This window comes from Heteronotia binoei, chromosome 3, assembly GCF_032191835.1.
Source record: "Heteronotia binoei isolate CCM8104 ecotype False Entrance Well chromosome 3, APGP_CSIRO_Hbin_v1, whole genome shotgun sequence".
In the NCBI taxonomy this organism is placed as follows: Eukaryota; Metazoa; Chordata; class Lepidosauria; order Squamata; family Gekkonidae; genus Heteronotia; species Heteronotia binoei.
In genome coordinates this window covers 184,286,266-184,313,902 of record NC_083225.1, presented here as the reverse complement: position 1 = coordinate 184,313,902, position 27,637 = coordinate 184,286,266, and the positions used below count along the sequence as shown (strand labels likewise).

Here is a 27,637-nt window from a genome sequence, read left to right as displayed (position 1 = left end):
AAAATTCCTGATTAGTTAAAAACTCATCCTGAGAATTTTTAATTTGATCTAATGTAAGTATACTGGCATACATCCATTGCTTCCATTTAATTTTCTGATCCCCAATTTTTACTAAGGGGTTGTCCCACAATGTCATTTTTTCATGTGAAAATCTTTCAAACTGTAACGCTTAATCTTTCCCAGGCCGTCCTAGTTGCAACGATTGCAATTGGTATTTCCTTGTCATCTGTGTGGACTCAGTGTGCGTAATCTGTCTTGAGTCCCTGTAAGAAAGATGGGCGATAAAAAATGTAAATGAAAATTTTAAGAAAAGGAAAAGAGAGTGCCCCTGAAGAAACTGGATGCTTTGGAGGGTGGACTCTATGGCATTATGTCCCACTGAGTTCCCTCCCCTTCCCCAACCTCCACCCCTCATATCTCTTAAGAAAAGGGGTGGAATTCTAGCAGGAGCTCCTTTGCGTATTAGGTCACACACACCCCTGATGTAGCCAATCCTCCTGGAGCTTACAAGGCTCTTTTTTGTAAGCTCTTGGAGGATTGGCTACATCAGGGGTGTGTGGCCTAATATGCAAAAAAGACCCTGCTAGAATTCTACCCCTGCTTAAGAATCACCTGCAGACAAGAATGAGCCCAGAAAAGCCATTCGCGCAACCGAACAACAACACAGGGAGGCCTCGAGAGATAACAACTTCCTATTGTCTGCATGGCCACAGCAATTACATTCCTCCCACTCTGGGCAGCCAGATAAGGGAAGATGGCATGGTCAGCGTTCACGGCCAAGGCGACGCAGATGTTAGGAAGCCAGCAAGAGGCTTCGCCTTACAAAATTAACAGCAATTGCTCCCTGCTGCAATTAAGTTCCCAAAGGATGAAGAGAAAAACTGTACTGCTGCTTAAGAGCTGCAGAATTTTATTTTTTACCACCTTCAGGGGAAAAACAGATGTTGCGCTTCTCTCACCCTGACAAGGGATCCACCTTCACACCCTACAGCAGGGGTCCCAACTCCCAGGCTGTGGACCGGTGGCAGTCCGTGGCCTGCTAGCAACTGAGCCGTGAGTTGTATAATTATTTCATTATATATTACAATGTAGTAATAATAAGACGACATAGGATTTATATCCTGCCCTCCACTCTGAATTTCAGAGCAGCGCACAATCTCCTTTATCTTCTTCCCCCACAACGGACACCCTGTGAGGTAGGTGGGGCTGAGAGAGCTCTCACAGCAGCTGCCCTTTCAAGGACAACTCTGCAAGAGCTATGGCTGACCCAAGGCCATTTCAACAGCTGCAAGTGGAGAAATGGGGAATCAAACCCAGTTATTTCAGGTAAGAGCCCGTGCACTTAACCACACCAAAATAAAGTGCACAATTGTATCATCCTGAAACCACCACCACCACAGGGGAGGGATGGTGGCTCAGTGGTAGAGCATCTGCTTGGTAAGCAGAAGGTCTCAGGTTCAATCCCCGGCATCTCCAAAAAAGGATCCAGGCAAAAAGGTGTAAAAACCTCAGCTTGAGACCCTGGAGAGCCGCTGCCAGTCTGAGTAGACAATACTGACTTTGATGGATCAAGGGTCTGATTCAGTATAAGGCAGCTTCATATGTTCACACACACGGTACGTGGCAAAATTGCCTTCCACAAAACTGGTCCCTGGTGCCAAAAAGGCTAGGGACCACTGCCCTACAGGATGCTTCAAATAGCTGCCACTTGATGCATTTACATCCATCCTGTGTTCATTGTTTCTTGAAAACACTGAGGAAGCTGCTTATATCTAATTCTGCCCTTGCTGCAATACACAGATGTGGTTAACAGTTCTAATCTTCTAACCCACTATAATCTTCTGAGGACAGAATTATCATCATCAGGTGCCCAAAGGAAAAACAAATAGTGACACAGAAACAGCATTTTAAGCAAGGAAGCTATTTACATAGGTACATTCATGGCAGAAGCACCTTCTCAGGCACGCATTCAAGTGACGCTTGTGGTCAGACAGCCATCGGACAACTCCTTAATGTTAGGTTTGGTTTGCATTTATCACGTGCCTTTTTTTAAGGGCCTGGAGAAGAACTGTAATACCTGGGATTACGTAATCAGGGCTACCTGAGCCATACACAACAGCTTTCTTCTACTGGTTGTCAAGATCCAGACGAGTTAAGCATGTTAATCTCTTGCTGCAAAATAGTAAAAAGTCCAGCAGCACCTTTAAGACTAACACATATTTACTGTAGCATAAGCTTTCAAGAAACACAGCTCTCCTCGTCAAATGCATCTGACGAAGAGAGCTGTGTTTCTTGAAAGCTTATGCTACAGTAAAATTTGTTAAGTCTGAAAGGTACTATTGGACTCTTTACCAGTTGCCAAGAGACCTCGCAAGTAGCGCAAAGGGGCCATCTAAAACCCTAGTACTCCAAAGGCCACGTGATTGGTACATAAGAACAGAAGAGAAGCCTTGGTAGACCAGGTCAATGGCCCATCCACTCGTATGCTCTGTATCACACAAAACCTGGAAATGAGAGAGCTTACATTGTTGAACTCATTTGTTATGAGGGCCGGATCTGACATAAATGAGACTGTGTCTGGCCAGGCCGTGTTGGGCCGGGCCATTTGTGTACCTATTTAAGATTAGGTATCAGAGATATAAACTTTTTAAAGGACACAGACAAACATGACTAAAGATTGCTTAATGCTTAAAATATTAGCACTTGTTGGTCTTAAAGGTGCTTTCTTTGTATTTCTCCCCTGGGATCCAAGGAACTGGGCATAGGAAGCTCTGGCTCTTTCCCTTTCTCCCCAGGAGGTGGAGGAGCCTCAACCAATGGAGGAGCCTCAACCAATGGAGAAAAATTAGGTTTTGCTCTGTAGCTCCAGTGTGATTGAGCAAGCCTTGCAAAGCAAGTTAAGACACAGAAGGAAACAAGAGAGAGAGAGAAGGAAGCAGACAAGAGCCAGTTCTTCGAGGGCCTGATAGGAGCCTTCTGGGGGCCTGATTTGGCCACTGGGCCGCATGTTTGACACCCCTGGTCTACCACATGAATGTGCTAAGCAGACCAAGTTTCTAGTACCCAGTGCTGACTTCCTGAGAACTAGGTCTTGCAAATGGGAAACCAGCCTTGCCGATATGCACCTTTTCCCCTATTCCACGGTTTTACCTTTCTTCCTTCCCAGCCTCGGCCACAATTTTTGGTTAACACACAGATGCCAATCCAAGCCCAAAGTTAACAAACCAAGACCCCCTTGGTCAACACAGTTGCAAGCTCACTTGAAACCATCATTTCAGTCTCCTTTATGGGAACTAGAATGTATATTGATGTACTTATGCTATAACGTAAGGGCCAAAGCTGGGGGGAAGACAGGGTGAGCTGACAGGCTGGTTCCAGATTTGTAAGCTGCGGTCTCTGTGGAGCCAGTCCTAAATCTATAGGAGGACAGTGCCTTGTTCTATGTGATGTGGAAACAAGGGACATATTTTTGCTCTACTTCCTTCACGTTTTGGGAGCTTTATTCTCCAGGGATTTCTTTTTTCTGAGTACCTGTTTAACGCTGCTGGTTAAACACAAAAATCTCTACTAATCGTAGTTTTATTTTTACAAAATGGAAACTGCATTGCCTATACAATGGCTCTCTTTCATTTCCTTTCAACTGCACACCACAAGTTTCACTTGCTGATGCTTTCTCCTGTATATGCCTGGTCTGAGGCAATGTGAGAGCAAGCCCCTTGGATCTAAAACCTCAAGGTTTCCCCAGAATGGGGCTTAATTTTTCTTGTTAAAGAAGGGCAATCTAGTGGAAATGTTCTGCCAGTATTAGAAAGCCCCAATGTTTTTGTTGTTGCTTTTGGCAAGTTTTTTGTGTGAGAGAGAGCTCGCGAGAGAGAGAGCTCGCGCAAGAGAGAGCGCACGTGCCTGGAAGTCATGGTTGACTTCTAGCAACCTCTAGTGGGGCTTGGACGTTCCAGAGAGGTGGCTTGTTTTCCTGCCTCCGCATCCCAGTCCTGGTATTCCTTGGAGATCTCCCATCCAAGTACTTGCCGGGGTCAGCGCTGCTTAGCTTCCGAGATCCAATGAGATCGGGCTTGTCTGAAAGTCCCACTCTTCTGATAAGATCACACAGAGCTCAGGTCTTTTCGTTTGCTTTGAATTTATTTCTTCATTTCTAGCCTGCCTTTTATTAAAATAGAATCCAATAAAAGCCATTAAACTCTCAACAATCGTTAGGCAGTTCAGTGTGCCCTTCATAAAAATGCATTCCGAAAGAGCTGCGTGGCACATCTTGCAGAATGATGCTCACCAGGCTGCACCAGGTGGGAGGCACAAAGAACGCCTGGGTGTGGGCAGCCCGTTTATAGCGTGGCATCTTCAAAAGGCCCCTAAAAGACGTAACCTCTATTGTCCTGACAGGCTGAAAGGCTCCGTCAGCTGTGGCTTCTCCACAGCACGGGGCTATTTTTAACAGGCATTATGATGTACCAGCTCCTTCCCCTCCACGTTGTTTGATTAGTTAAGGACCCTTATTCAATGGCTGCTCAGTGCAGGTTTTCTGTTTGGAATCCTGCTGGGATTTTAATTGCAAATGCAGTCAACTACGTGCAGATGTCCCTTTGCAACTGTCCCCATTTTAGTTTAGTCATTTCTCCGTTTAGTCATTTCTGGAGTGATACTTACAGCGCAATTTGCATCAGTTGCATCCGCCCCGAGCCCGTTTGGGAAAGGGCAGAATATAAATATACCAAATAAATAATAAAAAATCAATCCCAGGACAGCTCAGATTTAGGTTAACCTGCACAGTCCAATCTCTGCCTTGAAAGGAATTTGTTATCTGAAGTCTTCTGGTCTGTTTAAAAACTTGGTCTTGCCTGTAAGACACTGTAGGGAAGCTTACAGTTATCCTTTGCTTAGCACTATACCAAAGGTCCCCCAAGCTTCTCAGCCTGCAGGTACTGGAGGTGGAGCCTGCCACAACGTGGCTGCCGTATCTCACATTCAGTTGTGCCATGAAGATTGCTGTGCTGGGTTGGCAACTGCTGACGAAGGAACGTTTTTAAAAAGCTGCACAGCCTATCAACTCTCCAAAGGCCAATTGGAAGCCCTGCTGCCAAAAAGCCCCACCTGACTCCGCCCACTTTCTAAAACATCTGGCAAGTGCTAGAAAAGGTGTCAGTGGGCACCATGGGCAGAACGAGAAGAAGAAGAAGATATTGGATTTATATCCCGCCCTCCACTCCGAAGAGTCTCAGAGCGGCTCACAATCTCCTTCACCTTCCTCCCCCACAACAGACACCCTGTGAGGTAGATGAAGATATTGGATTTATATCCCGCCCTCCACTCCGAAGAGTCTCAGAGCGGCTCACAATCTCCTTTCCCTTCCCCCCCCCACAACAGACACCCTGTGAGGTAGATGAAGATATTGGATTTATATCCCGCCCTCCACTCCGAAGAGTCTCAGAGCGGCTCACAATCTCCTTCACCTTCCTCCCCCACAACAGACACCCTGTGAGGTGGGTGGGGCTGGAGAGGGCTCTCACAGCAGCTGCCCTTTCAAGGACAACCTCTGCCAGAGCTATGGCTGACCCAAGGCCATTCCAGCAGGTGCATGTAGAGGAGGGGGGAATCAAACCCGGTTCTCCCAGATAAGAGTCCGCTCACTTAATCACTACACCAAACTGGCTTCCAAAGGTGCAAGCATCAGGGAAATGGGCAGTTGAAACACAGCTGCAAATGAAAATATGCTATTCATCAATACTGCTCAGATCACCACCATAAAGGGTGTTGTGTGTGTGGACTCATGAAATATGTTTTCACCAGTGTTCCTGCCTGGCTCATTGGAGCCTGTGGACGGAGCTTGGGGACTCAGGAACAATGGGCGGTAGGATCCAAATCCCTGCTGCTCTGGTCCAATCACAGCCCCCCTTGCTGGTTCAAATGACCCAATGGTGTTCTAGAGCGGGAACCTTGAACTGTATATAGTTGGCCCCGTTGAATAGTCTTCAAGTTTACACGTTACCGTGCTGTAACTAATAAAGACAGCTATGATCACTGCAACTGCGTCTCCTCTCTGCACTGAACCCACTATATTATAAAGGGAGTTTGTTCCAAATTGGCCATATCTGTACCTTGCAAATGGGTTCCCACTCAGCTTTGCTCTCTGTAGGCAGCACATGTCAGAAATGGCACCTCCATACAGCAAAGATACAATTCACCTCCCCAAGGATCGCAGGGCAGTGCACATGATTTGCCACCTCCTCTATTTTATATCTCCCAGTAGTCATGTATGGCTGTGAGAGCTGGACCATAAGGAAGGCTGAGCGCAGAAGAATAGATGCTTTTGAGATGTGGTGCTGGAGAAGAATCTTGAGAGTTCCTTGGACTGCAAGAAGATCCAATCAGTCAGTCCTAAGGTAAATCAACCCTGAGTGTTCCCTGGAAGGTCAGATGCTGAAGCTCAAATATTTTGGCCACCAAAGGAGAAGGGAGCACTCCCTGGAGAAGATCCTGATGCTGGGAAAGACAGAAGGCAAAAGAAGAAGGGGACGGCAAAAGATGAGATGGCTGGACAGCATTACTGATGTAACAAACATGAGCAGACTTCGGAGGATGGTGGAAGACAGGAGGCGTGACTTTGTCCATGGGATCACAAAGAGTCAGACTCGACTGCAACTGAACAAGAACAACTATTTTATATCAACAACCTTGTGAGGTGGGACACAGAAGAACCAGCAAACTTTATGGCAGAGGAGAAATGCCTTTATTCAACACCAGCTCTACTGAGCTGTATGCACAATTCGCAATCGACTTGTTGCATTCTTATGACATAACACATACAAAAAAGGTTCATATTTTAAAGAATGTTAAGCCACATAAACCAATTCTGCTGGACTCTTTGCAGTTATTTACTTCATTTCTGCCCCACCTCTCTCCACAATAGGGATCCAAGGTGGCTTACAGAAGTCACCTTTCCTCCATTTTTGTCCTCACAACAACCTTGTGAGGTAGGTTTCAACTAAGTGTCTGCGACTGGCCCAAGGTCACCCAGTGAGCTTCCATGGCAGAGTGGGGATTAAGAACATAAGAGAAGCCATATTGGATGAGGCCAATGGCCCATCCAGTCCAACACTCTGAGTCACACAGGGGCCAAAAAACCCCAAGTGCCATCTGGAGGTCCACCAGTGGGGCTAGAAGCCTTTCCACTTTGCCCTCCCCCAAGCACCAAAAATACAGAGCATCACTGCCCCAGACAGTTCAAATAAAATGCTGTGGCTAATAGCCGCTGATGGACCTCTGCTCCATATTTTTATCCAATCCCTTCTTGAAGCGGGCTATGCTTGTAGCTGCCACCACCTCCTGTGGCAGTGAATTCCACATTAATCACCCTTTGGGTGAAGAAGTACTTCCTTTTATTCATTCTAACCTGACTGCTCAGCAATTTCATTGAATGCCCACGAGTTCTTGAATTGTGAGAAAGGGAGAAAAGTACTTCTTTCTCAACTTTCTCCGTTCTCCCACATCCTAGCGTGATACTCTAAATCACCAACACGACAGGAACTCTCTCCTAGTTGACTAGAGCCCTTCATCATCCCATCAATGTTTCCTTCTAAGCTGAGTTAGTACATGCGAGCTCACAGATTTTTAGCCTCCAGCTGACACATTTTTGTCTTAGCTCAGGAAGGATGACCCCGGAGCACACTAATTTATGCAGCAGCTCACAACTTTCATGCCAGTAGCTCACAAAATAGAATTTTCCCTCACAAGACTCCGCAGCTTAGAGGCAACATTGCATCCCATATGAATATTTATTGCAACATACAGAAAGCCCAACTAGTGGGATGGAAAAAACAGCCCGCTCCTCTCGAGACAAGCACTCAAAACCCTTCTTCCAGCATGAAGCTTACTGAGTCAATTGCCTTCAGCTCCATCTATTTCACAGGAGTGTAGCAAGGATAAAAGTGAGGAGGGGAGACTACACAGGCTACCTGGAGCTCTTTGAGGGAAGGCCGGGATAAACAAAACCAACAGAAAGAAGGTGCTATTAACCCAGCTTATATGCCACTATGGCCAAAGCAGTCGGGGCGGAGAGAGAGAGATCTGTTGTACTCTAAATTCAAGTGCCTATTGCAATTCTAAAAGAGAAAAGAAAAACAGGCACATCGTTACCCAAGCTGTGTTGAAGCCATTTGGCTGCAAGAGGATCCTATATAGCAAGAGTGGCCAAACTGTGGCTCAGGAGCCACATGTGACTCTTTCACACATATTGTGTGTCTCCTGAAGTCCCCACTGCCCCATCGGCGTGCTTGGAGAAGGCATTTGTCTCTTTAAATTACTTCTCCAAGCCAAGCCAGTTGGCACCCTAGAGAATGCATTTAAAGTTAAAATTGCTTTGAACATATGAAGCTGCCTTATACTGAATCAGACCCTTGGTCCATCAAAGTCAGTATTGTCTTCTCAGACTGGCAGTGGCTCTCCAGGGTCTCAAGCTGAGGCTTTTCCCACCTATTTGCCTGGACCCTTTTTTGGAGATGCCAGGGATTGAACCTGGGACCTTCTGCTTCCCAAGCAGATGCTCTACCACTGAGCCACCGTCCCTCCCCATTTATTGCTTTATTTCCACTTCCACCTCCCCCATCGTCTTTGCTTGGGTCGTTGCGGCCCGGGAAGGGAAATCCCCCTGCCAGTTTTTGACGGCGCACCGTTGATAGCAGCGAGCAGGGTCAAGAGCTTGGGGGTACTATTGGAGCCTTCACTGACGATGGAGGCTCAGATAGCAGCCACTGCCAAGTCCGCATTCTTTCATCTTAGGTGGGCGAGGCAATTGGCCCCCTTCCTGGAACGCGACGACCTAGCAACAGTGATTCATGCTACGGTCACCTCGAGGTTGGACTACTGTAATGCCCTCTACATGGGGCTACCCTTGTGTCGGACCCGGAAACTGCAGTTAGTGCAGAACGCCGCTGCCCGGCTGTTATTAGGGCTCCCAAGATGGGAACACATACGGTCGGGGCTCCAGGACCTGCACTGGCTGCCAGTAACATTCCGAGTCCAGTACAAGGTGTTGGTCATTACCTTTAAAGCCCTATATGGCCTAGGACCTGCCTACCTTAGGGACCGTCTCTCCCCACACGTTCCCCAGAGAGTACTACGATCGGGTTCACAAAACCTGCTGGTAATCCCCGGGCCAAAGGAGGCCCGTCTAAAATCCACCAGGGATCGGGCCTTCTCAATAACGGCACCTTACTGGTGGAACCAGCTGCCGGAGGAGGTGCGGGCCCTGTGGGACCTAGGGCAGTTCCGCAGGGCCTGTAAGACAGCCCTCTTCCGGCAGGCCTATAACATCTGACAATGAGAATATCTTCCGGATGGAACAAAAATGCATCTACAGACCGCTGGTTTTATTCTTATTCTGTTTTATTAATTATGGTTTTAACTTATTTGTAAATGTTTTTAAACTGCAGTTATGTAAATTACAATGTTGTAAGCCGCCCTGAGACACTTCAGTGAGAAGGGCGGGATATAAGTATAAATATAAATAAATAAATCGATTTGCCTGCCTGCCTGCCTTCCGGCTCTCAAACATCTGACATTCATGTCTTGTGACTCTCAAACATCTGATATTTATTCTATGTGGCTCTTACGTTAAGCAAGTTTGGCCACTCCTGCTATATAGACTCTTGTGGAACCGTTTCTCGGTTATGAAGGCAAGGATAGACTGCAGGGGGTTTCCAATCACAGCATTTGCTATTGGGCGTGGGGGGGGGGGGCAGCAATTCAGTAGGGAAGACCCATGCAATTGGCCTACACACATGAACAGCAGAAACACACATTACCCCAGTTGCTTGCAGATCAGGAGCTCAGCTAACTTGTACAACAAACAAAAATGCAAAACCAAGTTCAACTCCAGTGGCACCTTTAAGATGGGCTAAGTTTTATCTTGTTCTGCTGCTTTAGACCAACACAGCCACCCACCTGATGAAAGAATGCATCTTTCTGCTATCTGTAGATGACAGAAACAGAGCCACTTCCTCCATGGCGTTAATAGCTGCCTCTAAACAGTGCTCTCTGTGCACACCACGGACTGTCTGAACGTGGGGGCATTTGTGGCTTGCTGTTCCGTCTCCCTGTAGCTTATGAAGCTAGAAGCAGCTCGCATTTCTGGCCCTTGAACTAAACACCAGATATACAGAACTTTTGAAACCAAAGGTTTCAGGCACTGCTGACGGAAAGAAAACCTAACAGGGTGGTTAACAAGCTATGCTGAGCAAGCTCTTCATGGACCCTGGCGGCACACTTTACTCAGACGTTTCTTGCAAACAAAGTGCTTCTTAGAGAGAAGTCCGCAGTAGGGACTTTCCTGAGCAAACAATGTGCAGGCTCTCATCTGCTTAATCTTCCTGTAAACTATGATCTTGCTACAGGAGGGTGGACGTCCCCCAGTTCCCCCCTTCTGTAACACAACTATGTGTAGATTTGACGGGGGGGGGGCGGGGAGGAGAGAGGGAGACAGAGAGACAGACAGGAAGAAATTCATTTTCTCCCATCACCTTGGAGATGGAAAGTGCTGTCAAGTCCCAGCTGACTTACAGCACCCCTGTAGGGCTCCTATCATGCCCCCCCACCGAGCAACTGGCTGTCATCTGCTTCCTTCTCCCCATCCCTTGCTTCCTTCTGCATAACAGCTTGCTTTGCAAGGCTTGCTCAATTGCACAGCAGCCTCAGAGCAAAACCTCTATTTTCTCCATTGGCTGAGGCTCCTCCCTTGGGGAGTAAGGGGGGGAGGAATAGCTTGTTTTTCCAGACTCTCTAAGTCATACAGCAGAGCTACTGAGCCAAGCCTCTCTCCTTGGGGAAGGAAGGAAAGAGTCACAGCTTCCTTTGCCCAGTTCCCTGGATCCCATGGGAGAAATACAAACAAAGCACCTTTAAGACCACGTACTAACATTTTAAGCATGTTTTAAAGGTGTGCAGAGCCAGTTTGGTGTAGTGGTTAAGTGTGTGGACTCTTATCTGGGAGAACCGGGTTTGATTCCCCACGCCTCCACTTGCAGCTGCTGGAATGGCCTTGGGTCACCCATTGCTCTGGCAGAGGTTGTGCTTGAAAGGGCAGCTGCTGTGAGAGCCCTCTCCAGCCCCACCCACCTCACAGGGTGTCTTGTGGGGGAGGAAGGTAAAGGAGATTGTGAGCCGCTCTGGGACTCTTCGGAGTGGAGGGCAGGATATAAATCCAATATCATCATCTTCTTTAAAAAAATTAATTGTTTTTGTGGTCTTTATAACGTTTATATATCTTTGCAACCTAATCTTTAAGACACATACATGGCCTGGCCCGACATAGCCCAGCCCAACAAGGTCTCATTTATGTAAATCTGGCCCTAATAACAAATGAGTTTGACACCCCTGCATAGGGTTTCCAAGGCCAGAGATGACCAAAGGCAGTCTTTGCCATTTCGTGACTCTGCGTAGCCACCCTGGCCTTCCTTGGTTGTTTCCCATTCAAGTATTAACTGGGGCCAACCCAGCTTAACTTCCAAGATCTGATAAGATCAGTGTGGTCTGGGCCATCCAGATCAGGACCCCGTCACCTTAGCACCACTGGGGGAAGGAGGCAATCAGAGACAGTTCTTCCCTCTAGCGGCCTGATATTCACTACACAACCGTGTTGCTATTTAATTGAATTTGCAGGGAATTGTTTCCGGATACATTTGTTCTTTCTAAATACATGAAAATCTATTCCGGTCTCAGGTCCAAGATGGCAGAGGACAATTATTACAGCCAGTTTCTGCAGAGAGACTAATACGTTTGCCCAATTATACGTGCAACAGTTGATAAGAGACATCCAATACTTGGATAACGGCCAGGGGAACACTATTAAAGGTGTCTGTCTAAAGATTCAATTGCACGGGATTTTTATTTTATCATACACCTGGCTTCTCCCTAGCCCTCCCTACCAGTATTATCCTGGTAATTTTTGCTCGGAGAGATGCTGAGAATGTGCCCCCACTTTTTTTTTTTAATAGTGTGGTTTCTGATATCAGACTTATATCCCTTAATGAGCTGCCTTAGTGACCCTTGTGATGATGCCATCATAAAATATCAAACCATTTTAACGTTCCAGAACATCCAGTTGCTGACCTAAAACTAGGAGTTATCTTACAAAAGAATTTCCAAGGCAGATTAAAGAGACTGCTGAACTGCAACGGATCATGAAGCTCAAAGACAATGCATCCGCCTGGATTTAATCGAGACTTAGGTTTCCTGTCTCATCATCACCAATGCTGATTTCTCCATGCCCACAACCTCTCTGCGCATCCCACCTAATTCAATCACACCTGCTACTGTCATTTGCCTGCTAATGTCATTTGGCTTCTGAAATCACTCCGCTTTCCAACATGTAGGACAGACGGACTCACATTCTAGCTGTAGCTGAAGAAGTGAGCAGTGACTCACGAAAGCTCCTACGCTACAACAAATCTGGTTAGTCTTTAAGGTGCTACTGGACTCTTGCTCTTTTCTACTGCAAAATGAACCAAGGTTGTCTACGGACAATAAAACTGCATGGCTGGGGTTTCTTGGGTGTCAAGTTCCTAGCTGTTTTCTGCATCTCTTTGATGTAGCCAGTGGAATGTATGGGTAGAATGCTTAGATTACTGCGGAAATGAAAATTAACTCGCTTGCCTCCTAGGAGCTGGGAACCTACTTGGTATCAAGGTCGTAACTCCCTTCCTGGGATGTTTTGTAGAAAGCTTGGTAGTGAATGTGTGTGTGTGTGTGTGTGTGTGATTTGCAGCCACTAGATTTGAACTGTCTTCGTGCCCTAAATTAAGGAGCGCTTTTAACGGCCTTTGTAAGAGTATATATCCTGAGCCTACATTATTGTGTGCCACAACACTGTTAGTGTCAGTGTATCAGGCCTTACAATAAATCCTTATCCAAACACATGGAGACTCATCTTTATTGAAGGAAAATCGGGAACCTGACAATAGGGTGGGGGCTGTGGCTCAGGAGAAGAGAATCTTCTTGGTATGCAGGAGGTCCCAGGTTCAATCCCCGGCATCTCCAGTTTAAAAAGGGACCCAGGAGGAGGTGATTTGAAAGATCCCTGCCAGAGACCCTGGAGAGCAGCTGCCACTCGGAGTAGATAATACTGACCTTGATAGAATGATGGTCTGATTCAGTGTAAGGTCGCTTCATGAGCGTTCATTTCACAATAACCCCTCTCGGGGTGGGGGGACATGAGCATTTCTCTCAGCCCAGGAGGAAGGCTTCAAAACCGCCAGCAAGTTCTAGATGTGGCAAGTTCTCTCCTCTTTTGGATTTATTTTGCCCTGAGTGTTCTGTCTCTTTCCGACATGATCGAAGTCTTAACGACTCAAGCAAGACGAATTTCCAAATCAACAGAAGCGGCAGCTTGGACTTAAAAGTGGGACTGTTGGCCCTTTAAGAGACAGCAACCACGGAACTACAGAAACTATCGTTAATGGACTTTTTGTAGCTGCGTGTTTGTACTAATTTATTACATTTGACTTCTTGTGGTTTATTTAGTCACAATATAGATACTTTGTTACCTTTCCTAAGTGTTGTTTAATTCTGTTTTTTTTTTTTTATTTACAGGAGGAAGAGAAGGCAAATAAACATCCATGGGCTTGTTAGCTTGATTTCTTGTATTATGACAACTGCCCTTTGCAGCTCAAGGGAATTTTTAAGGCAGCAGAATTATCACAGGAACATGTTTGGCTAGAAAGCGGGTGAGCTTGGTCCTTCCCCTCATAAGGGAACTGGGCTGCCGCTGTGGATGTTTATAGTGCATTCCACGGGGCAGATCTAGCCACGCTGTTGGTGGTTGTCCTTGGAATTCCTTTGTGGGGTGGGGAGCTCCACATTGCTCTTGACAGCAACGGCCCACCTGTCCATTCTGGTGACAGGTGTTGCCTCATTGTTAACAAGCAACTACTTGGTCAGCCTCTTCATTATCAGCCTGCTGTGTGAAGCTGAAAGCTTCCCCAAATGATGCTACATTCTTCCCAGTGGAAAGTTTCCCAATTCCATACCCTATTTATCTATAGTCACCAAGCTGTTGTGTTCCAAGATCATCACATCAGATGGACTAAATTCAGCCTATGAAGAAGAAGAAGAATTGCAGATTTATACCCCGCCCTTCTCTCTGCATCAGAAACTCAGAGCGGCTTACAATCTCCTTTATCTTCTTCCCCCACAACAGACACCCTGTGTGGTAGCTGGGGCTGAGAGAGCTCTGAAAGAAGCTGCCTTTTCAAGGACAACTCTACGAGAGCTATGGATGAGGCCATTCCAGCAGGTGCAAGTGGAGCAGTGGGGAATCAAACCCGGTTATCCCAGATAAGATGCCGCGCACTTAACCACTACACCAAACAAAGATAGACAAACCCCAGTGCTTGTAAATGGTGTACTGGCCTTCTTTGCTAACAGTTAAGTTTTGCTAGTGTTTCAATTTTCCACATCATTATTATCAGGTAGACTGTTACGGTTAAATCCTTCTTTTGAGAGCCAGTTTGGTGTAGTGGTTAAGTGTGCAGACTCTTATCTGGGAGAACCAGGTTTGAGTCCCCACTCCTTAGGTTAGCCATAGCTGTCATAGGAGTTGTCCCTGAAAGGGCAGCCCTCTCAGCCCCACCCAGCTCACAGGGTGTCTGTTGTGGGAGGAGACACCCTGTGAGCTGGGTGGGGCTGAGAGGGCTGCCCTTCCAAAGTCAGTAAAATGAGTACCCAGCCTTGCTGGGGGGAAAGTGTAGATGACTGGAGAAGACAATGGCAAACTACCCCATTAAAAAGTCTGCCGTGAAAACGCTGTAAAAGCAACGCCATCCCAGCAAATGACTGGTGCTTGCACAGGGGACTACCTTTACCTTTTTAAGCTGCTCTGAGTCTCTGATTCAGAGAGAAGGCCGGGGTATAAATCTGAAGTCGTCTTCTATAAAAAAAAAAATCCTTAAATGCTTTTCTAGATGTATGGCTTATGGGCTATTAAACCTGAATAAAGTAAAGTGAAAGTTATCAGACAGCAGTAAAGTTACACTAACAAGAAAAGTAAAAGCTCTGGACAATTTTGACTGGTTAAGAAAGCATAATGCCGATACATACAGCAAACAAATCTAGGCATGATTCAAAGTACGCACAGGAAGCTGGCTCTTTGACCAACAAAATATTATGCCTAACACCCATTTGTCCCAATCACATATATTATGTGAAAATCTTTGAAACCTGAAATCTTTGATAACATATATTATGCCTTTAGATGTCCTCCCAAATATATGCTATGCCTTTGCCTTATTTAGTTTAATTTATACCACCCTACAACACCCCTATTGTTTACCATGTTTGCTTTGCTCCAGGGAATTATTTAAAATTCTTGTTGGTCTCTTTAAGGTGGTACTGGACTCAAATATATTACTGGAGAACAACGTTCAAGTCCAGGGGCACCTTTAAGACCAACCAAGTTTTAGTCAAGGTATAAGCTTTTGTGTGCATGCACACTTCTTCAGATACACTGAAATGGAAGTTGCCAGTCCATACACACAGGTAGAGGGTGAACTGCAAATTAGCACAACAAAAGGGATTTAACAGATGCAAGGAGTAAACTGGAACAGCAAGCTCCGTTTATATGGTCACTCTCTGTTAGGGTTTAATTCCCAGGGGGCAACAGTGAAGGAAATAAAGAGATCAAAATCAGAGATAGATGAGCAGACCTACCCTTCTTAACGGTGCTATGCTGAGACTAGCATGCCTCCCCCTCTGAAATTACCTTGCAAGGTTACTGCTAGAATAAGGGAGGGCAGAAAAGATGCATGCCTCTACCCCAAAATGGTGACCAACAGTGAGCAGTCCACAACTAAAGCCAGTGTTTTAGTGTCACCAGGAAAAGCAGCAAAAGGATGCAGCCACCCTCTCCTCAACCGGAGGGGGAAGACAGATAATTAAGTTACATCTTAGGAAAAAGCTGCCAGTGAAGCAGGAAACTTTTCATTTCCACACATCCTTAGGAGTAGAGTCTGCAGGGTGACCTCCAGATCAGTGCATAAAAATAAAGCTTCACCACGCTTTCCTAGGGGCTATTGTTTCCACTTCCAGTTTCTTTTGTCTCACCGTATCCTTAACTTAAATCAGGACACCGCAGAAGCATCTGCCAAATTACTATTCCAGTGAGGAACTCAAATTGTCACATGCAATGGAGGAAGCTTGTAAACTTTTACACTGCAGGCAATTCCAGGAAGGAGGCGTTGGCCAAGGGAGAGAGTGCAGGAAAAGGGGACACATTCGGTCTGTCTGCCTCTGAATATTCAAATAATAGAATCCCAGAGCTGGAAGGGGCCACAGAGGCCATCTAGTCCAACCCCCTGCTCAATGCAGGATCAACCTACAGTATCCCTGACAAGTGTTTGTCCAGCTTCTGCTTCAAGACTGCCAGTGAGGGGGAGCTCACCATCTCCCTGGGAAGCTGACTCCACTGCTGAACAACTCTTACTCTAAAAAAGTTTCTTAATATCCAGTCAATACCTTCCTGCCCTTTATTTAAACCCATAATTTAGAGCCCTCTGCTCTGCTGCCAAGAGGAACAGCTCCCTGCCCTCCTCTAAGGGACAGCCCTTCAGACTTCAAGAGAGCAACCAGGTCCCCCTTCAACCTCCTCTTCTCCAGACTGAACAGTCCCAAGTCCCTCAGCCTTTCCTCATAGGGTTTGGTCTCCAGGCCCCTGATTGGGTTAGACTGATAAAAGAAAGTACTTCTTGATATTGAATTTATATCCCACCCTCCACTCCGAATCTCAGCGTCTCAGAGCTGCTCACAATCTCCTTTACCTTCCTCCCCCACAACAGACACTCTTGTGAGGTGGGTGGGGCTGAGAAGACTCACAGCAGCTGCCCAATCAAGGACAACCTCTGCTAGAGCTATGGCTGACCCAAGGCCATTCTAGCAGGTGCATGTGGAGGAGTGGGGAATCAAACCTGGTTCTCCCAGATAAGAGTCCGCATACTTAACCACTACACCAAACTGGCTCTCAAAGGGTGATTAACACATGGAATTCACTGCCACAGGAGGTGGTGACGGCTGCCACCATAGATAGCTTCAAGAGGGGACTGGATAAACATGGAGCAGAGGTCCATCAGTGGCTATTAGCTACAGCATATTGATGGAACTCTCCGTCAGGGACAGTGATGCTCTGTATTCCTGGTGCTTGGGCACAGTGGGAGGGCTTCTAGTGTTCTGGACCCACAGGTGGACCTCCTGATGGCACCTGGTTTTTTTTGGTCATTATGTGACACAGAGTGTTGGACTGGACAGGCCATTGGCCTGATCCAACATGGCTTCTCTTATGTTCTTATTCTCATCTCAACAGAAGACATTACATAATTCAAGGTTCTTGTTCTGATTTTAGATGAACCAACAAGGCTGCTCACAACTTTCTTCTAATTTATGTTGCTACAATGCCACTTTTGGTTTACTCATTTATTGACAGTCCACATTTCTCAGCGAACCTCACTGCAGATTACACAATGTTAAATCAGTACAATCAATATGATGAGGCATCTAATAAGCAAGCCACCAGATTAGGATTGCAAAAACCTGAGCAATCCTAGCATATCAGACATGATACAAAGTGCAGATACAGTGCAGAAAAACTGGCACTGCATTAGTAAAAAGCAATGCAGCAACACGGTAGAAAAGTGCAGCAAACAGATACTATAACCTTTTTCGCACACAGCTCACCTCAGAGTCATGTTCCTCTTCACCGCACAGCGTCTGCTCGGATTTCCCACCATCTGCTCCGCAGAAGCAGGAAGAGCCGCGGCTTTTGCGTCGCTAACGTAAACTGGGTTTTAGCGATTTACATTTGCGACGCAGAAGCCCCAGCACTTCCTGCTTCTACGGAGCAGATGGTGGGAAATCCGAGCAGATGCTGTGCGGTGAAGAGGGACGTCACTCCAAGGTAAGCTGTGTGGGAAAACGGTTATTGTTCTGTACACAATGATATAGTCCACAGCCTTCCTGAACCATTCTGTTATGTGGTGGTAGTGGCACTTAAGTCACCAAGCTGACTTACAGTGACCCCGTGGGGTGTTCAAGGCAAGAGATGTCCAGAGATGGTTTGCCGTCGCCTGCCTCCACATCATGAGCCTGGTGTTTGCTGGTGGTCTTCCATCCTGGTACTAGTTGGGGTCAACCCTGTTTAGCTTCTGAGATCTGATGCGATCAGGTCACCCTTGGCTATCCAGGTCAGGACAGTGTAGCCTTATTACATTTATAGGAAGGCTCACCTGAACAACTCTAGTTTACACAGTTCCTGGAATGACAGGAATGTGGCAGATCTTCCTGACCTCCTCAGGTGGGCCATTCCACAGGACAGGGGTCCCAAGAGAGAAAGCATGGGTGTGCATGGGGGGGGGGGCTGTTGATCTTGGCCATTAGCAGGGTGGCTTCGGCCCTTGAGAGATAAGCAGTGCTGTCATGGCAGAACGTAAGAGGAAAGGCAGTCCTGCAGATATGAAAGACCAAGGCTGTGGAGGGCTTTGTTGGTGACAGACAGCACCTTGAATTCAACTCAGTAACCAATGCACAGCCAGTGAAGTGACCGCAGAATGGGTGTAATATGTCTTCTCCAGCTAGCTCCTAATGTTAAGAAACTGCAGCATTCCGCACGAGCAAGAGTCTGAGCTGATGTCAAGGGCAAACCCAAGAAGAGTGCATTAAAGTAGTCTAATCTTTTTATTTCTGTGGCATGGATCAAGGTAGCTAGACCAGATGAGTCAAGGGAGGGGGCCATCTTGCAGAACTGATGAAGCCAAAACGACAGGCTGGGGTTTTTTTGCAGCTGCTTAGTTGCTTCTCCAGCAGCAACACTAGCCCAGAATAACCCCTAGACTCTACTGCAGTGCAGCCTGTGTAGGGCTACCCCTGAAAACATTTCAAAAACTACAGGTGGTCCAGAATGCAGCTGCCAAGTTGCTGACTGGAACATCATGGTCAGCTCATATTACTCCAATTCTGCAGCAGCTGCACTGGCTACTAGTTAGTCTCCACATCCAGTTTGAGGTGTTGGTGTTAACTTTTAAAGTCCTTAATGGTCTGGGGTCCTCATATCTACGGGATCACAACTCCCATTAAATCCCCCCACTCTCTTTGGTCATCATCTAGGGGCCTCTTGCAGGTGTCTGGTCCCAAGATGGCTCAGTCAGCTGTCAGCAGGGAAAGGGCCTGCTCAGTTGTGGCCCCTACCCTGTGGAATGCACTCTTGGATGACATTAACACTTAACATTAAAACATTAACACTAAGATAGCTGGCTGCAGAAAAAACCACACAGTATCCAACAGGCAGGGCTTCCCTATGCATGCTCATGCCATGCTGAGTTCTTGTTTATGTACAGCTATAAGCAGTGTATGTTATCTTTAGATGAACCTACTCCCACCTCAGATGACCACCTAGTTTTCTTCCATGCTGTCACTTCCTGAAGGTGGGAATAATCTTCCTCTCACAAAGCCTGTTGGATACTGTGTGGTTCTTTCTCCAGCCAGCTACACTGAAAGTTGACACAGAAAGAGGGAACACCGGTTTACATCTCTACTCAGACAGCTCTTGCCACTGGTGCAAGTTAACGCAGTAAAGTTGCCATAATAACTGAGAAACGTCTTAATTATCAGCTGTGGGAGTTGCCATTACCCTGACTAGAAATCTACATACCAAATGGGGAGTTCTGAAACACCCTGGGTGGAGTCACAAGGCAGGTCTTTCTGCGCTGTCATGATAGCACTCAGGAGCCGATTCAAGAAGATCAACAAGCTTTCCACATGCCAGAAGACTGTTATGAAGCACACCAGGCACCCGTTCCAAAGAGTATGTTGCAGCAATTCGACTAACAGACTAAGACCTAGAAAACTCTCCAGATTCGAATCTCCACTTGGCCATGAACTCCACTAGGTCTAGGTCAGGGATGGCCGAATTGCAGCTCCGGAGCTCTTTCTCACATATCGAAGCCTCAACACCCCATTGGCTGGCTTGGAGAAGGCATTTGTCTCTTTAAATCACTTCTCCAAGCCAAGCCAGTCAGCAGCTTGGAGAATCCATTTAAAATTAAAGTTGCTTTCTTTCCACCTCTCTCCCCTGTCTATTTGCTTTACTTCCTGCCTGCCTGGCAGCTCTCAAACATCTGACGTTCATGTCCTGTAGCTCTCAAACATCTGACATTTATTCTATGTGGCTCTTACGTTAAGCAAGTTTGGCCACTCCTGGTCTAGGTGACCTAAGGGACAGGTATCTTCTCTCAGCCTGACCTACCTCACAGGGCTTCGACAGAAGAGCAAGATTATGGTGTTACTGCACTCGATTCTTGTTCAGAGGATTGCTGAGGATAAAAAAAGGAAGATCCATGTGCGTCACCCTGATCTCCTTCAAGCAGGGGCAGGATTTTTTTAAAAATATGCTAGACATATTCCTGCAAGCATTCTGAAGTGGTACATCCCTGTGCAAAGTTCACCATGTGAATGTACAAACTGGCTCAGTCCAGCAGCAGGGCCTGTTCCAACAACTGTTTCATTTAGAATGAGAGCAGCATAGAAGCAAGAGTGGTCAATGACATGAAGTTGTTGTTGTCACATACAAGAATTATGCACAACTTAATATAAGATGCTCCTACTGACCTTGAAAATCCTGTGTGGCCTAGGGCCGATGCACCCTAAGGGACACCTCCTCCATAAGAACATAACCACGCGCTCTGGTCATCTCTGGAGGCCTTGCTTCGGTTGACCCCACCATCTGGAAAAGGGCCTTCTCGGTCATGGCACCAAAACTTTGGAACTCACTTCCCAGGAGGTTCACCTGTCTCCCTCTATCAGTGTTTTTCACAAGCAGGGTGAAGTCTTGCTTCATCTGGCATACCCCCAGTAATTGTTACTAGCTCTCTTTCTAGGAATGTTTATGCATTTTAAATTTTATAATTTCAATTGCATTTATAATTACTCAAATATTGTGGGCTTTGTCTGCTGTGTTATAGACTCTGATTAGGTTGAAAGGTGGCATTAAAATGCGAATTACGGTAAATGGCTGATGTTTACTGCCTTGGTGATCCTGCTTGGTTCACAAGGTGGCATGTAAATTTTCTAAATAATACAGGGAACAGGATTGACAGCAGTGACACTGTGTAGCAGGGGTGTCAAACATGCGTCCCGGGGGCTGAATCAGGCCCCTGAGCAGCTGGCTGTCATCTGCTTCCTTCTCCCTCTCTCTTGCTTCCTTCTGCATCACAGCTTGCTTTGCCAGGTTTGCTCAATATATATACTTATATTTTAAAAAATCTGTGTGTTTGTCTGTGTCCTTTATAAAGTTTATATCTCTGCTACCTAATCTTAAATAGGAACACACACGGCCTGGCCTGACATGGTCTGGCCCGGCAAGGTCTCATTTATGTCAGATCTGGCCCTCATAACAAATGAGTTTGACACCCCTGGTGTACAGCATGTCTCATCCTCACCTCATTCTTTTCTACTTATGTTAATACTATTCTCTACATGGCTCAACATCTAATATGCCATCTTTTGTTTCAAATACCTGAAATCCTAGTTTTGTTACATCGCTTATCAGATGTTGCACCCTGTTGATTACATTGATTGACATCCACCCATCATGATTCTCAGCAAGAGAGGCAGACCACAAAGGAGATAACATACAATCGCCTGCATAGCGCCTACCATGCTGTTTACAGAGGGCAAGCGGGACAGTCTGTTTGAGGAAGAAGAAATGGACACAACTTTGACATCAGAACTGGCAACAGCTGCCGGTTTTTATCTACCAGGACCAGAACATCGCATCATCAGGTATTTTAGAGCTCTCCACTAAAGGAAGGTTCAATTAAGGCTATTACAGAAAGGTCCTTGCGCTTACCAACACAAAATTGAAGTAAGCAGACCATGTTAAAACTATACATTTCACAGAAACCCACTGCTCTCATTTTTGCCTCTACCTCTACTCTACATATTTAGCCGGCTGAAGTTTCATTACACGCATCACCAGCTCATGGTGGCTTTTCCTTCAATAAAGTTGCGTCTTTAGGAAACCACTTTTGTTCTTTTTGCAGCCCAAATTATGTAATTAAATTGGCAATCGTTATAGAGCACGGATTCAATTTCTCAGGGCCAATTTGGTTAATAATGATACAATTAAGATATTGGCATACCGAAATTCCCAGTGGAGGACGTTGGAGCCCCATAATTTAAAAGCACCTTTTAAACATTACCCTAGCAGTATCAGAAGCAATTATCTCATGGGTTGTCACTCCAGCACCCACATGTCATAAGGAAATCTGAAACCATGTGGTTACAAGCAAAACCCCAAGCGATCAACACACCTCCAGACACTACAGAAACAGCATTTTTATTTACATTGTCTATAGTCCACCTTGACTCAAGGCAGATTACACAGAGTGAGTGAATACAAGTGAATTCTCCTACAGGCTTTTTAGTCTTGTGATTCCCAATGTCAGATCTGTGTCCATTTATCCTCTGGCAAACAGGCTGAGCCCTAGGCCAAAGGATAAATTCATTATGTTGCATGCTAATTTACTGCTCACCCTCTACCTTTATGTATGAACTGGTATCTGCCACTTCGCTGTATGTTACATGGCTTATCAGATGTCGCACTGTCTTACCCCACCCCTCCAGCGAGTTGTTTACGGGAGGGGCGGGGTACAAATTAATGGAAATAAATAAATATTTATGTTTCTCTTCACTGTGTGTTACAGTCCTTCTCGGATGTTGCACTCTATCATACTCCACCCCTCCTGCGAGTTCTTCACAGGAAGGGCGGGGTACAAATGAATGAAAATAAATAAATATTTATGATGTTTCTCTGCCTATCTCTTACCCTCGCCCAAAAGCTGTTAATTAACACCCTTCAACTTTAGGCAACCACTTTCATGGTCACAGTGTGGCGACTCTCTTATCTCTCTTCTAAGTTGTTCAAATGACTGTTTTCCTTTTATGCCCTTGGGAATTTAAAATGTTCAGTAAACAGGGGGATGGAGGGAGGGGGTTATGCCTGGGAACGGGATTTTTGCTGTCCCATGAGTTACTGAAGACTGTCTCTCTCTTTTTTCTTATAAAGGATGAACTCTGACTGTTCAGGATGCCAGCCTGTTGTGGAACAAGCTGGTGACAGAATGAATTGCATTCTTACATAAAAACTACCTACTTTGATAGAGGAAAAGCCCTGAAGTGAGTTTTTCTCTCCCAGACAAATCTTGCAGAAAAGGTGGGAGGATTTCGTTGGAAGTACAACTTAAGAAAATCCCCTTACATAAGATGATGATATTGGATTTATATCCCCCCCTCCACTCCAAATCTTAGAGCGGCTCACAATCTCCTTTATCTTCCTCCCAAACAATAGACACCCTGTGAGGTGGGTGGGGCTGAGAGAGCTCTCACAGCAGCTGCCCTTTCAAGGACAACTCTGCAAGAGCTATGGCTAACCCAAGGCCAATCCAGCAGGTGCAAGTGGAGGAGGGGGGAATCAAACCCGGCTCCCCCATATAAGAGCCCGCACACTTAACCACTTCACCAAACTGGCTCTGGTCAGGTGTCTTTGAAAAATTCTCCAGAGCATAGCATTTTGGAGAGCCAGAAGGCCACTGTTCAAGTCCCGTTGTTACCCATAAGCTCACCAAATGCCTCTTGTAAGTCACTGTTATCGGCCTCCCTCATAGAAATGCAGCATGGGAATACTTCACAATTCCCCTTGGCGTTGCTGCAAGTGCCTTCGGGGTCCTGTTCTTGAACCAAAATTGCATTCAAAGCTCCAACCAAAGCTCCAAGGTCCCCACTTAAGGGCAGCCTAGCTGTTTGGGTTCACCCAGACATGGGAATCATGTGAATGGAGTCCTCAGCATTTCTCCATCCACCTGAACCACAGTTTGAAGGGAAAATGACTCACAGGAAGAAGTGCTCATTTGCCCCCGACAGGATCGGGGCCTTTAGATACCTGATTTTTGAAGGGGGAGAGCACAGAGAGAACTCCTAGCATCACTACTGTTTGAACATCAAGGTCACCATTATTATGGTTTGATATAGATACAACTAAACCATAATAATGGTGATCTTGATGCTCAAACAGTAGTGATGCTAGAAGTTCTTTCTGTGCTTCCCCCCACAACCTTAAAAATCAGGTATCTAAAGGCCCTGATTTGGTATTGATACAACTTGGGAAAGGCAATGCAAACCACCCGCAAAAAGTCTGCCAAGAAAACGTCCTGATGTGACATCACCCCATGGGTCGATAACGACTCGGTACTTGCACAGGGGACTACCTTTACCCCTATAGATACGACTCACGTTAAAATGAACAAAAGAAACTGTCTACCCTCTCACTAAATAAACTACACACTGTAGACAGCAAATGACTCCAAACTTCTTCCAGAATTTCAAGGCAGCCTCAGCTTTGCCATTTTATATTCAACTAGGTGACTACAAATGAGCAAGATTTGCAGCCCCTTAAAACAATGAAGAGATTTCCAAGCTATAAGCTTTAGAGAGTTATCCCTGCATCAGATACTAAAGAATTAAATGCCCTTTTGCCGCAGATTCCAGTTTTCAGCAGTCTCCAGCCAGATGTGTTTGGGGAGTTCAAAAACAGAAGATGCAAGTTGAGACACCAATACTGGAGTCTATTCTGTAAGGACATTGTACAAGGCAGCATTTGCTAAAGCTCTCTCAGCACCGTACAAGGACTATGCCAATGCAACTGGAGATGTGAGAAGCACAGAAAGATCACCACCTAACAACCTCACCCCTAATGCAAAAGCCTTCCATTCCATCGCTGGCCACAATACTCTTCATACAAATTGGATACAAGCACTAAAGCTTCATGAAAGAACCACCCTGAAAATATAAATAACGAAACTCTAATACAGGTTGTTTATGAACTAATATGATGTATTTCAAGGACGCAGGGATGAAACCAAAACTTTATCTCTGAACAATTTAACTATTACAGGGAGCAAACACTCTTAAAAATTCACCCATTGTTGCAATATATTTTTTTTTCTTTCTAAATGGAGCTGGAAAGGAAAGGTCCCCTGTGCAAGCACCTGTTGTTTCCGACTCTGGGGTGGCGTTGCTTTCAGAACGTTTTCACGGCAGACCTTTTTACGGGGTGGTTTGCCATTGCCTTCCCCAGTCATTACACTTCCCCCCCAGCAAGCTGGGTACTCATTTGACCAACCTCGGAAGGATGGAAGGCTGAGTCAACCTGGAGCCGGCTACTTGAACCAGCTTCCGCTGGAATCGAAGTCAGGTCGTGAGCAGAGGGTTCTGACTGCAATACTGCAGCTTTACCACTCTGCGCCATGGGGCTCATATATATAAGCAAGCCACTTATATATCTGGTTCCAGACCTTCACTTCTGCATATGGCATAATGCTCTCCAATTTTGAGCTATGCAACAATGAGCCCAAGCATGCATAAGGAGAAAGCTATTTTTCATTTAAAGCAGGACCAAAGTCTTTCTTTACTGCTGGCAAAAAAAAGCTCTTGTTTTTTGTATATATCCTCACTGTGATTCCCCTGTTGTTCCTGCAATCCCCAGGTGAGGGCAGGGGATCCCCCAGTTTGCCCCCCCCCCCGCTTCAGGGTCATCAGAAAGTGGGAGGGGGGAGGGAAATGCAGGGCCGTAGCCAGGATTTTAAAAGTCAGGGGGCACCCTTTCTCATCCACTGTGGGGTTTGCTGCTTCTCAGAAGCTTTATTTATTTAATTTATTTTATTTAGTAGGCTTATATTCCGCCCTTTCCCCTGAACGGGGTAGACACAAAAGCTGGAAGCTCTGAAAGTGACCAAGTCAAAGCAGCTGACCCTAAGACTTTGGAATCAAGAAGGGATTGCGTCTTGCATGCAAACTGGGGGGGGGGGGTCCTTCCATCTCCCTCTCCCCAGCCCATTCCACATGACTTCCTCTGCCTCCTCCTCCCTCCTCTCCACCTGCTGCTTTTGCTGTTTCAGTGCACTGTGCCCTACTCAGCTCTCCCAGCTCAGGCTGCTGCTCTCCGGGGTGCAGCCATTTCATGAGGTTTTTTTCACCTCCAGCTCACACATTTTTGTGTCTCAGCTCTGGATGGATGACCCCAGAGCACAATAATTTATGCAGCAGGGCTCACAACTTTAATACCAGTAGCTCACAAAGCAGAACTTTTGCTCACAGCTTAGAGGGAACATTGGGTAGAGGTACCAAATTTGCAGCACGTCACAACCTTGCTTCTGGCCCCATCCCCCAAAGCCTCCATGCCCCAAAGCCCCCAAAGCCTCCATGCCCCAAAGCCCCCAAAGCCTCCATGCCCCAAAGCCCCCAAAGCCTCCATGCCCCAAAGCCCCCATGCCCCAAAGCCCCCAAAGCCTCCATGCCCCAAAGCCCCAACCCCCCCAAAGCCTCCATGCCCCAACCCCCCCCAAAGTCTCCATGCCCCAAAGCCCCCAAAGCCTCCATGCCCCAAACCCCCCAAAGCCTCCATGCCCCATCTCCAAAGTCTCCAAATATTTCTTGAATTGGACTTGGCAACCCTACTACAAGAACCAACAACTGTAAGGCTTTAAAAAAAAAAAAGACGCGAAATATGCAAGCAGAGTTCACAACTCTCCCGAGGGGTCTCCTCTGAGGAGCCTCCTCCAGCCCAAGTGGAGGGGGATCCCCCTCCGCGCCCCTCTCACCTTCTGGTCGAAATAGCAGGTGCGATAAGAGCGGCTGAGGGAACCGGGGACGGGATCCGGGAGGGACGCCGAGCGGAGGCGAGGGAAGGAGCCCGGGACAGCCGTCGCCACCCCGGCCACGAGCAGCCCCCAAAAGTTCCACGACCACCTCATGCCGGCTGCCTTTTCCTCAAACGCCCCAGGCGCCGCATCGCCTCCTTCTTTTATACCCCAGTCACAGGGGGCGGAGCAGACTGGGGAGGGCGGGCCTGACTCCGCCCCCCGCCGCCGGAGGCTCCGGGCTGGCGCACCTTTGCCTGTGAGGCCCCACCCCTCTGATGTAGCCAATCCTCCAGGAGTTTACAGGGCTCTAAGTACAGGGTCTACTGTAAGCTCCAGGAGGATTGGCTACATGAGGGGGGGGGGGTGCGGCCTAATATGCAAAGGAGTTCCTGCTACAAAAAAGCCCTGGGGCGTGCCCAAAGAGGAGAAGAGGGTGGAAGGCGGGCCATGCCCTCTGCGGATTGGTCGAGCTCAATTTGGGATTGACAGGCCGGGCGGTTGGAGCGGGGCGAACGGATTTCTAGGGACTGTGGCGGCGGTTGAAGAGGAAACGAGAGCTTCGATTGGCTCACAGACGGGCTGGGGGGGCGGGTGAGAAAGGTGAGGCTTGAGCGGCGATTGGCTGATTTTTTGAGGCGGGAAAGAAGTCTCTGCCGGGGTCGTCTGCGTTCCTTTCCCCTTCGGGCCGGTCAGGGCGGCTCGTCGGCGGTTGGTGCGCGCGAGCCCCGAATAGGTGTCGTCACTTCCTTGTAAGGGAGAAGAGGGGGCTGCCTGGAGGATGTTTGGGAGAGTGGGTAAGTTTGCCTGGGTCCTTTCTCTTTAAAAGGTTCCTGTCTCTTTAAAAGCCGCCTAACAGGTAGGAATCCAACAGGTGTGGATTTTCTTCCTACTGTGGA

At 46.8% G+C, this 27,637-nt stretch overlaps 1 protein-coding gene across 2 annotated transcripts in view; it reads right to left on the bottom strand.

The window, feature by feature from the left end:
• PRCP (prolylcarboxypeptidase) overlaps positions 1-26,874 on the bottom strand; it is a 254,800-nt gene extending 227,926 nt beyond the window's left edge. For both annotated transcript variants that reach the window (XR_009555235.1, XM_060235200.1), the window contains exon 1: positions 26,700-26,874. Coding sequence is in view for 1 of the 2 variants with exons in the window: in XM_060235200.1 (XP_060091183.1) it covers positions 26,700-26,852 (153 nt within the window). In the remaining variant the exon portion in view is untranslated. The remainder of the gene's footprint in view (positions 1-26,699) is intronic.
• Between the last annotated feature and the right edge of the window lie 763 nt (positions 26,875-27,637).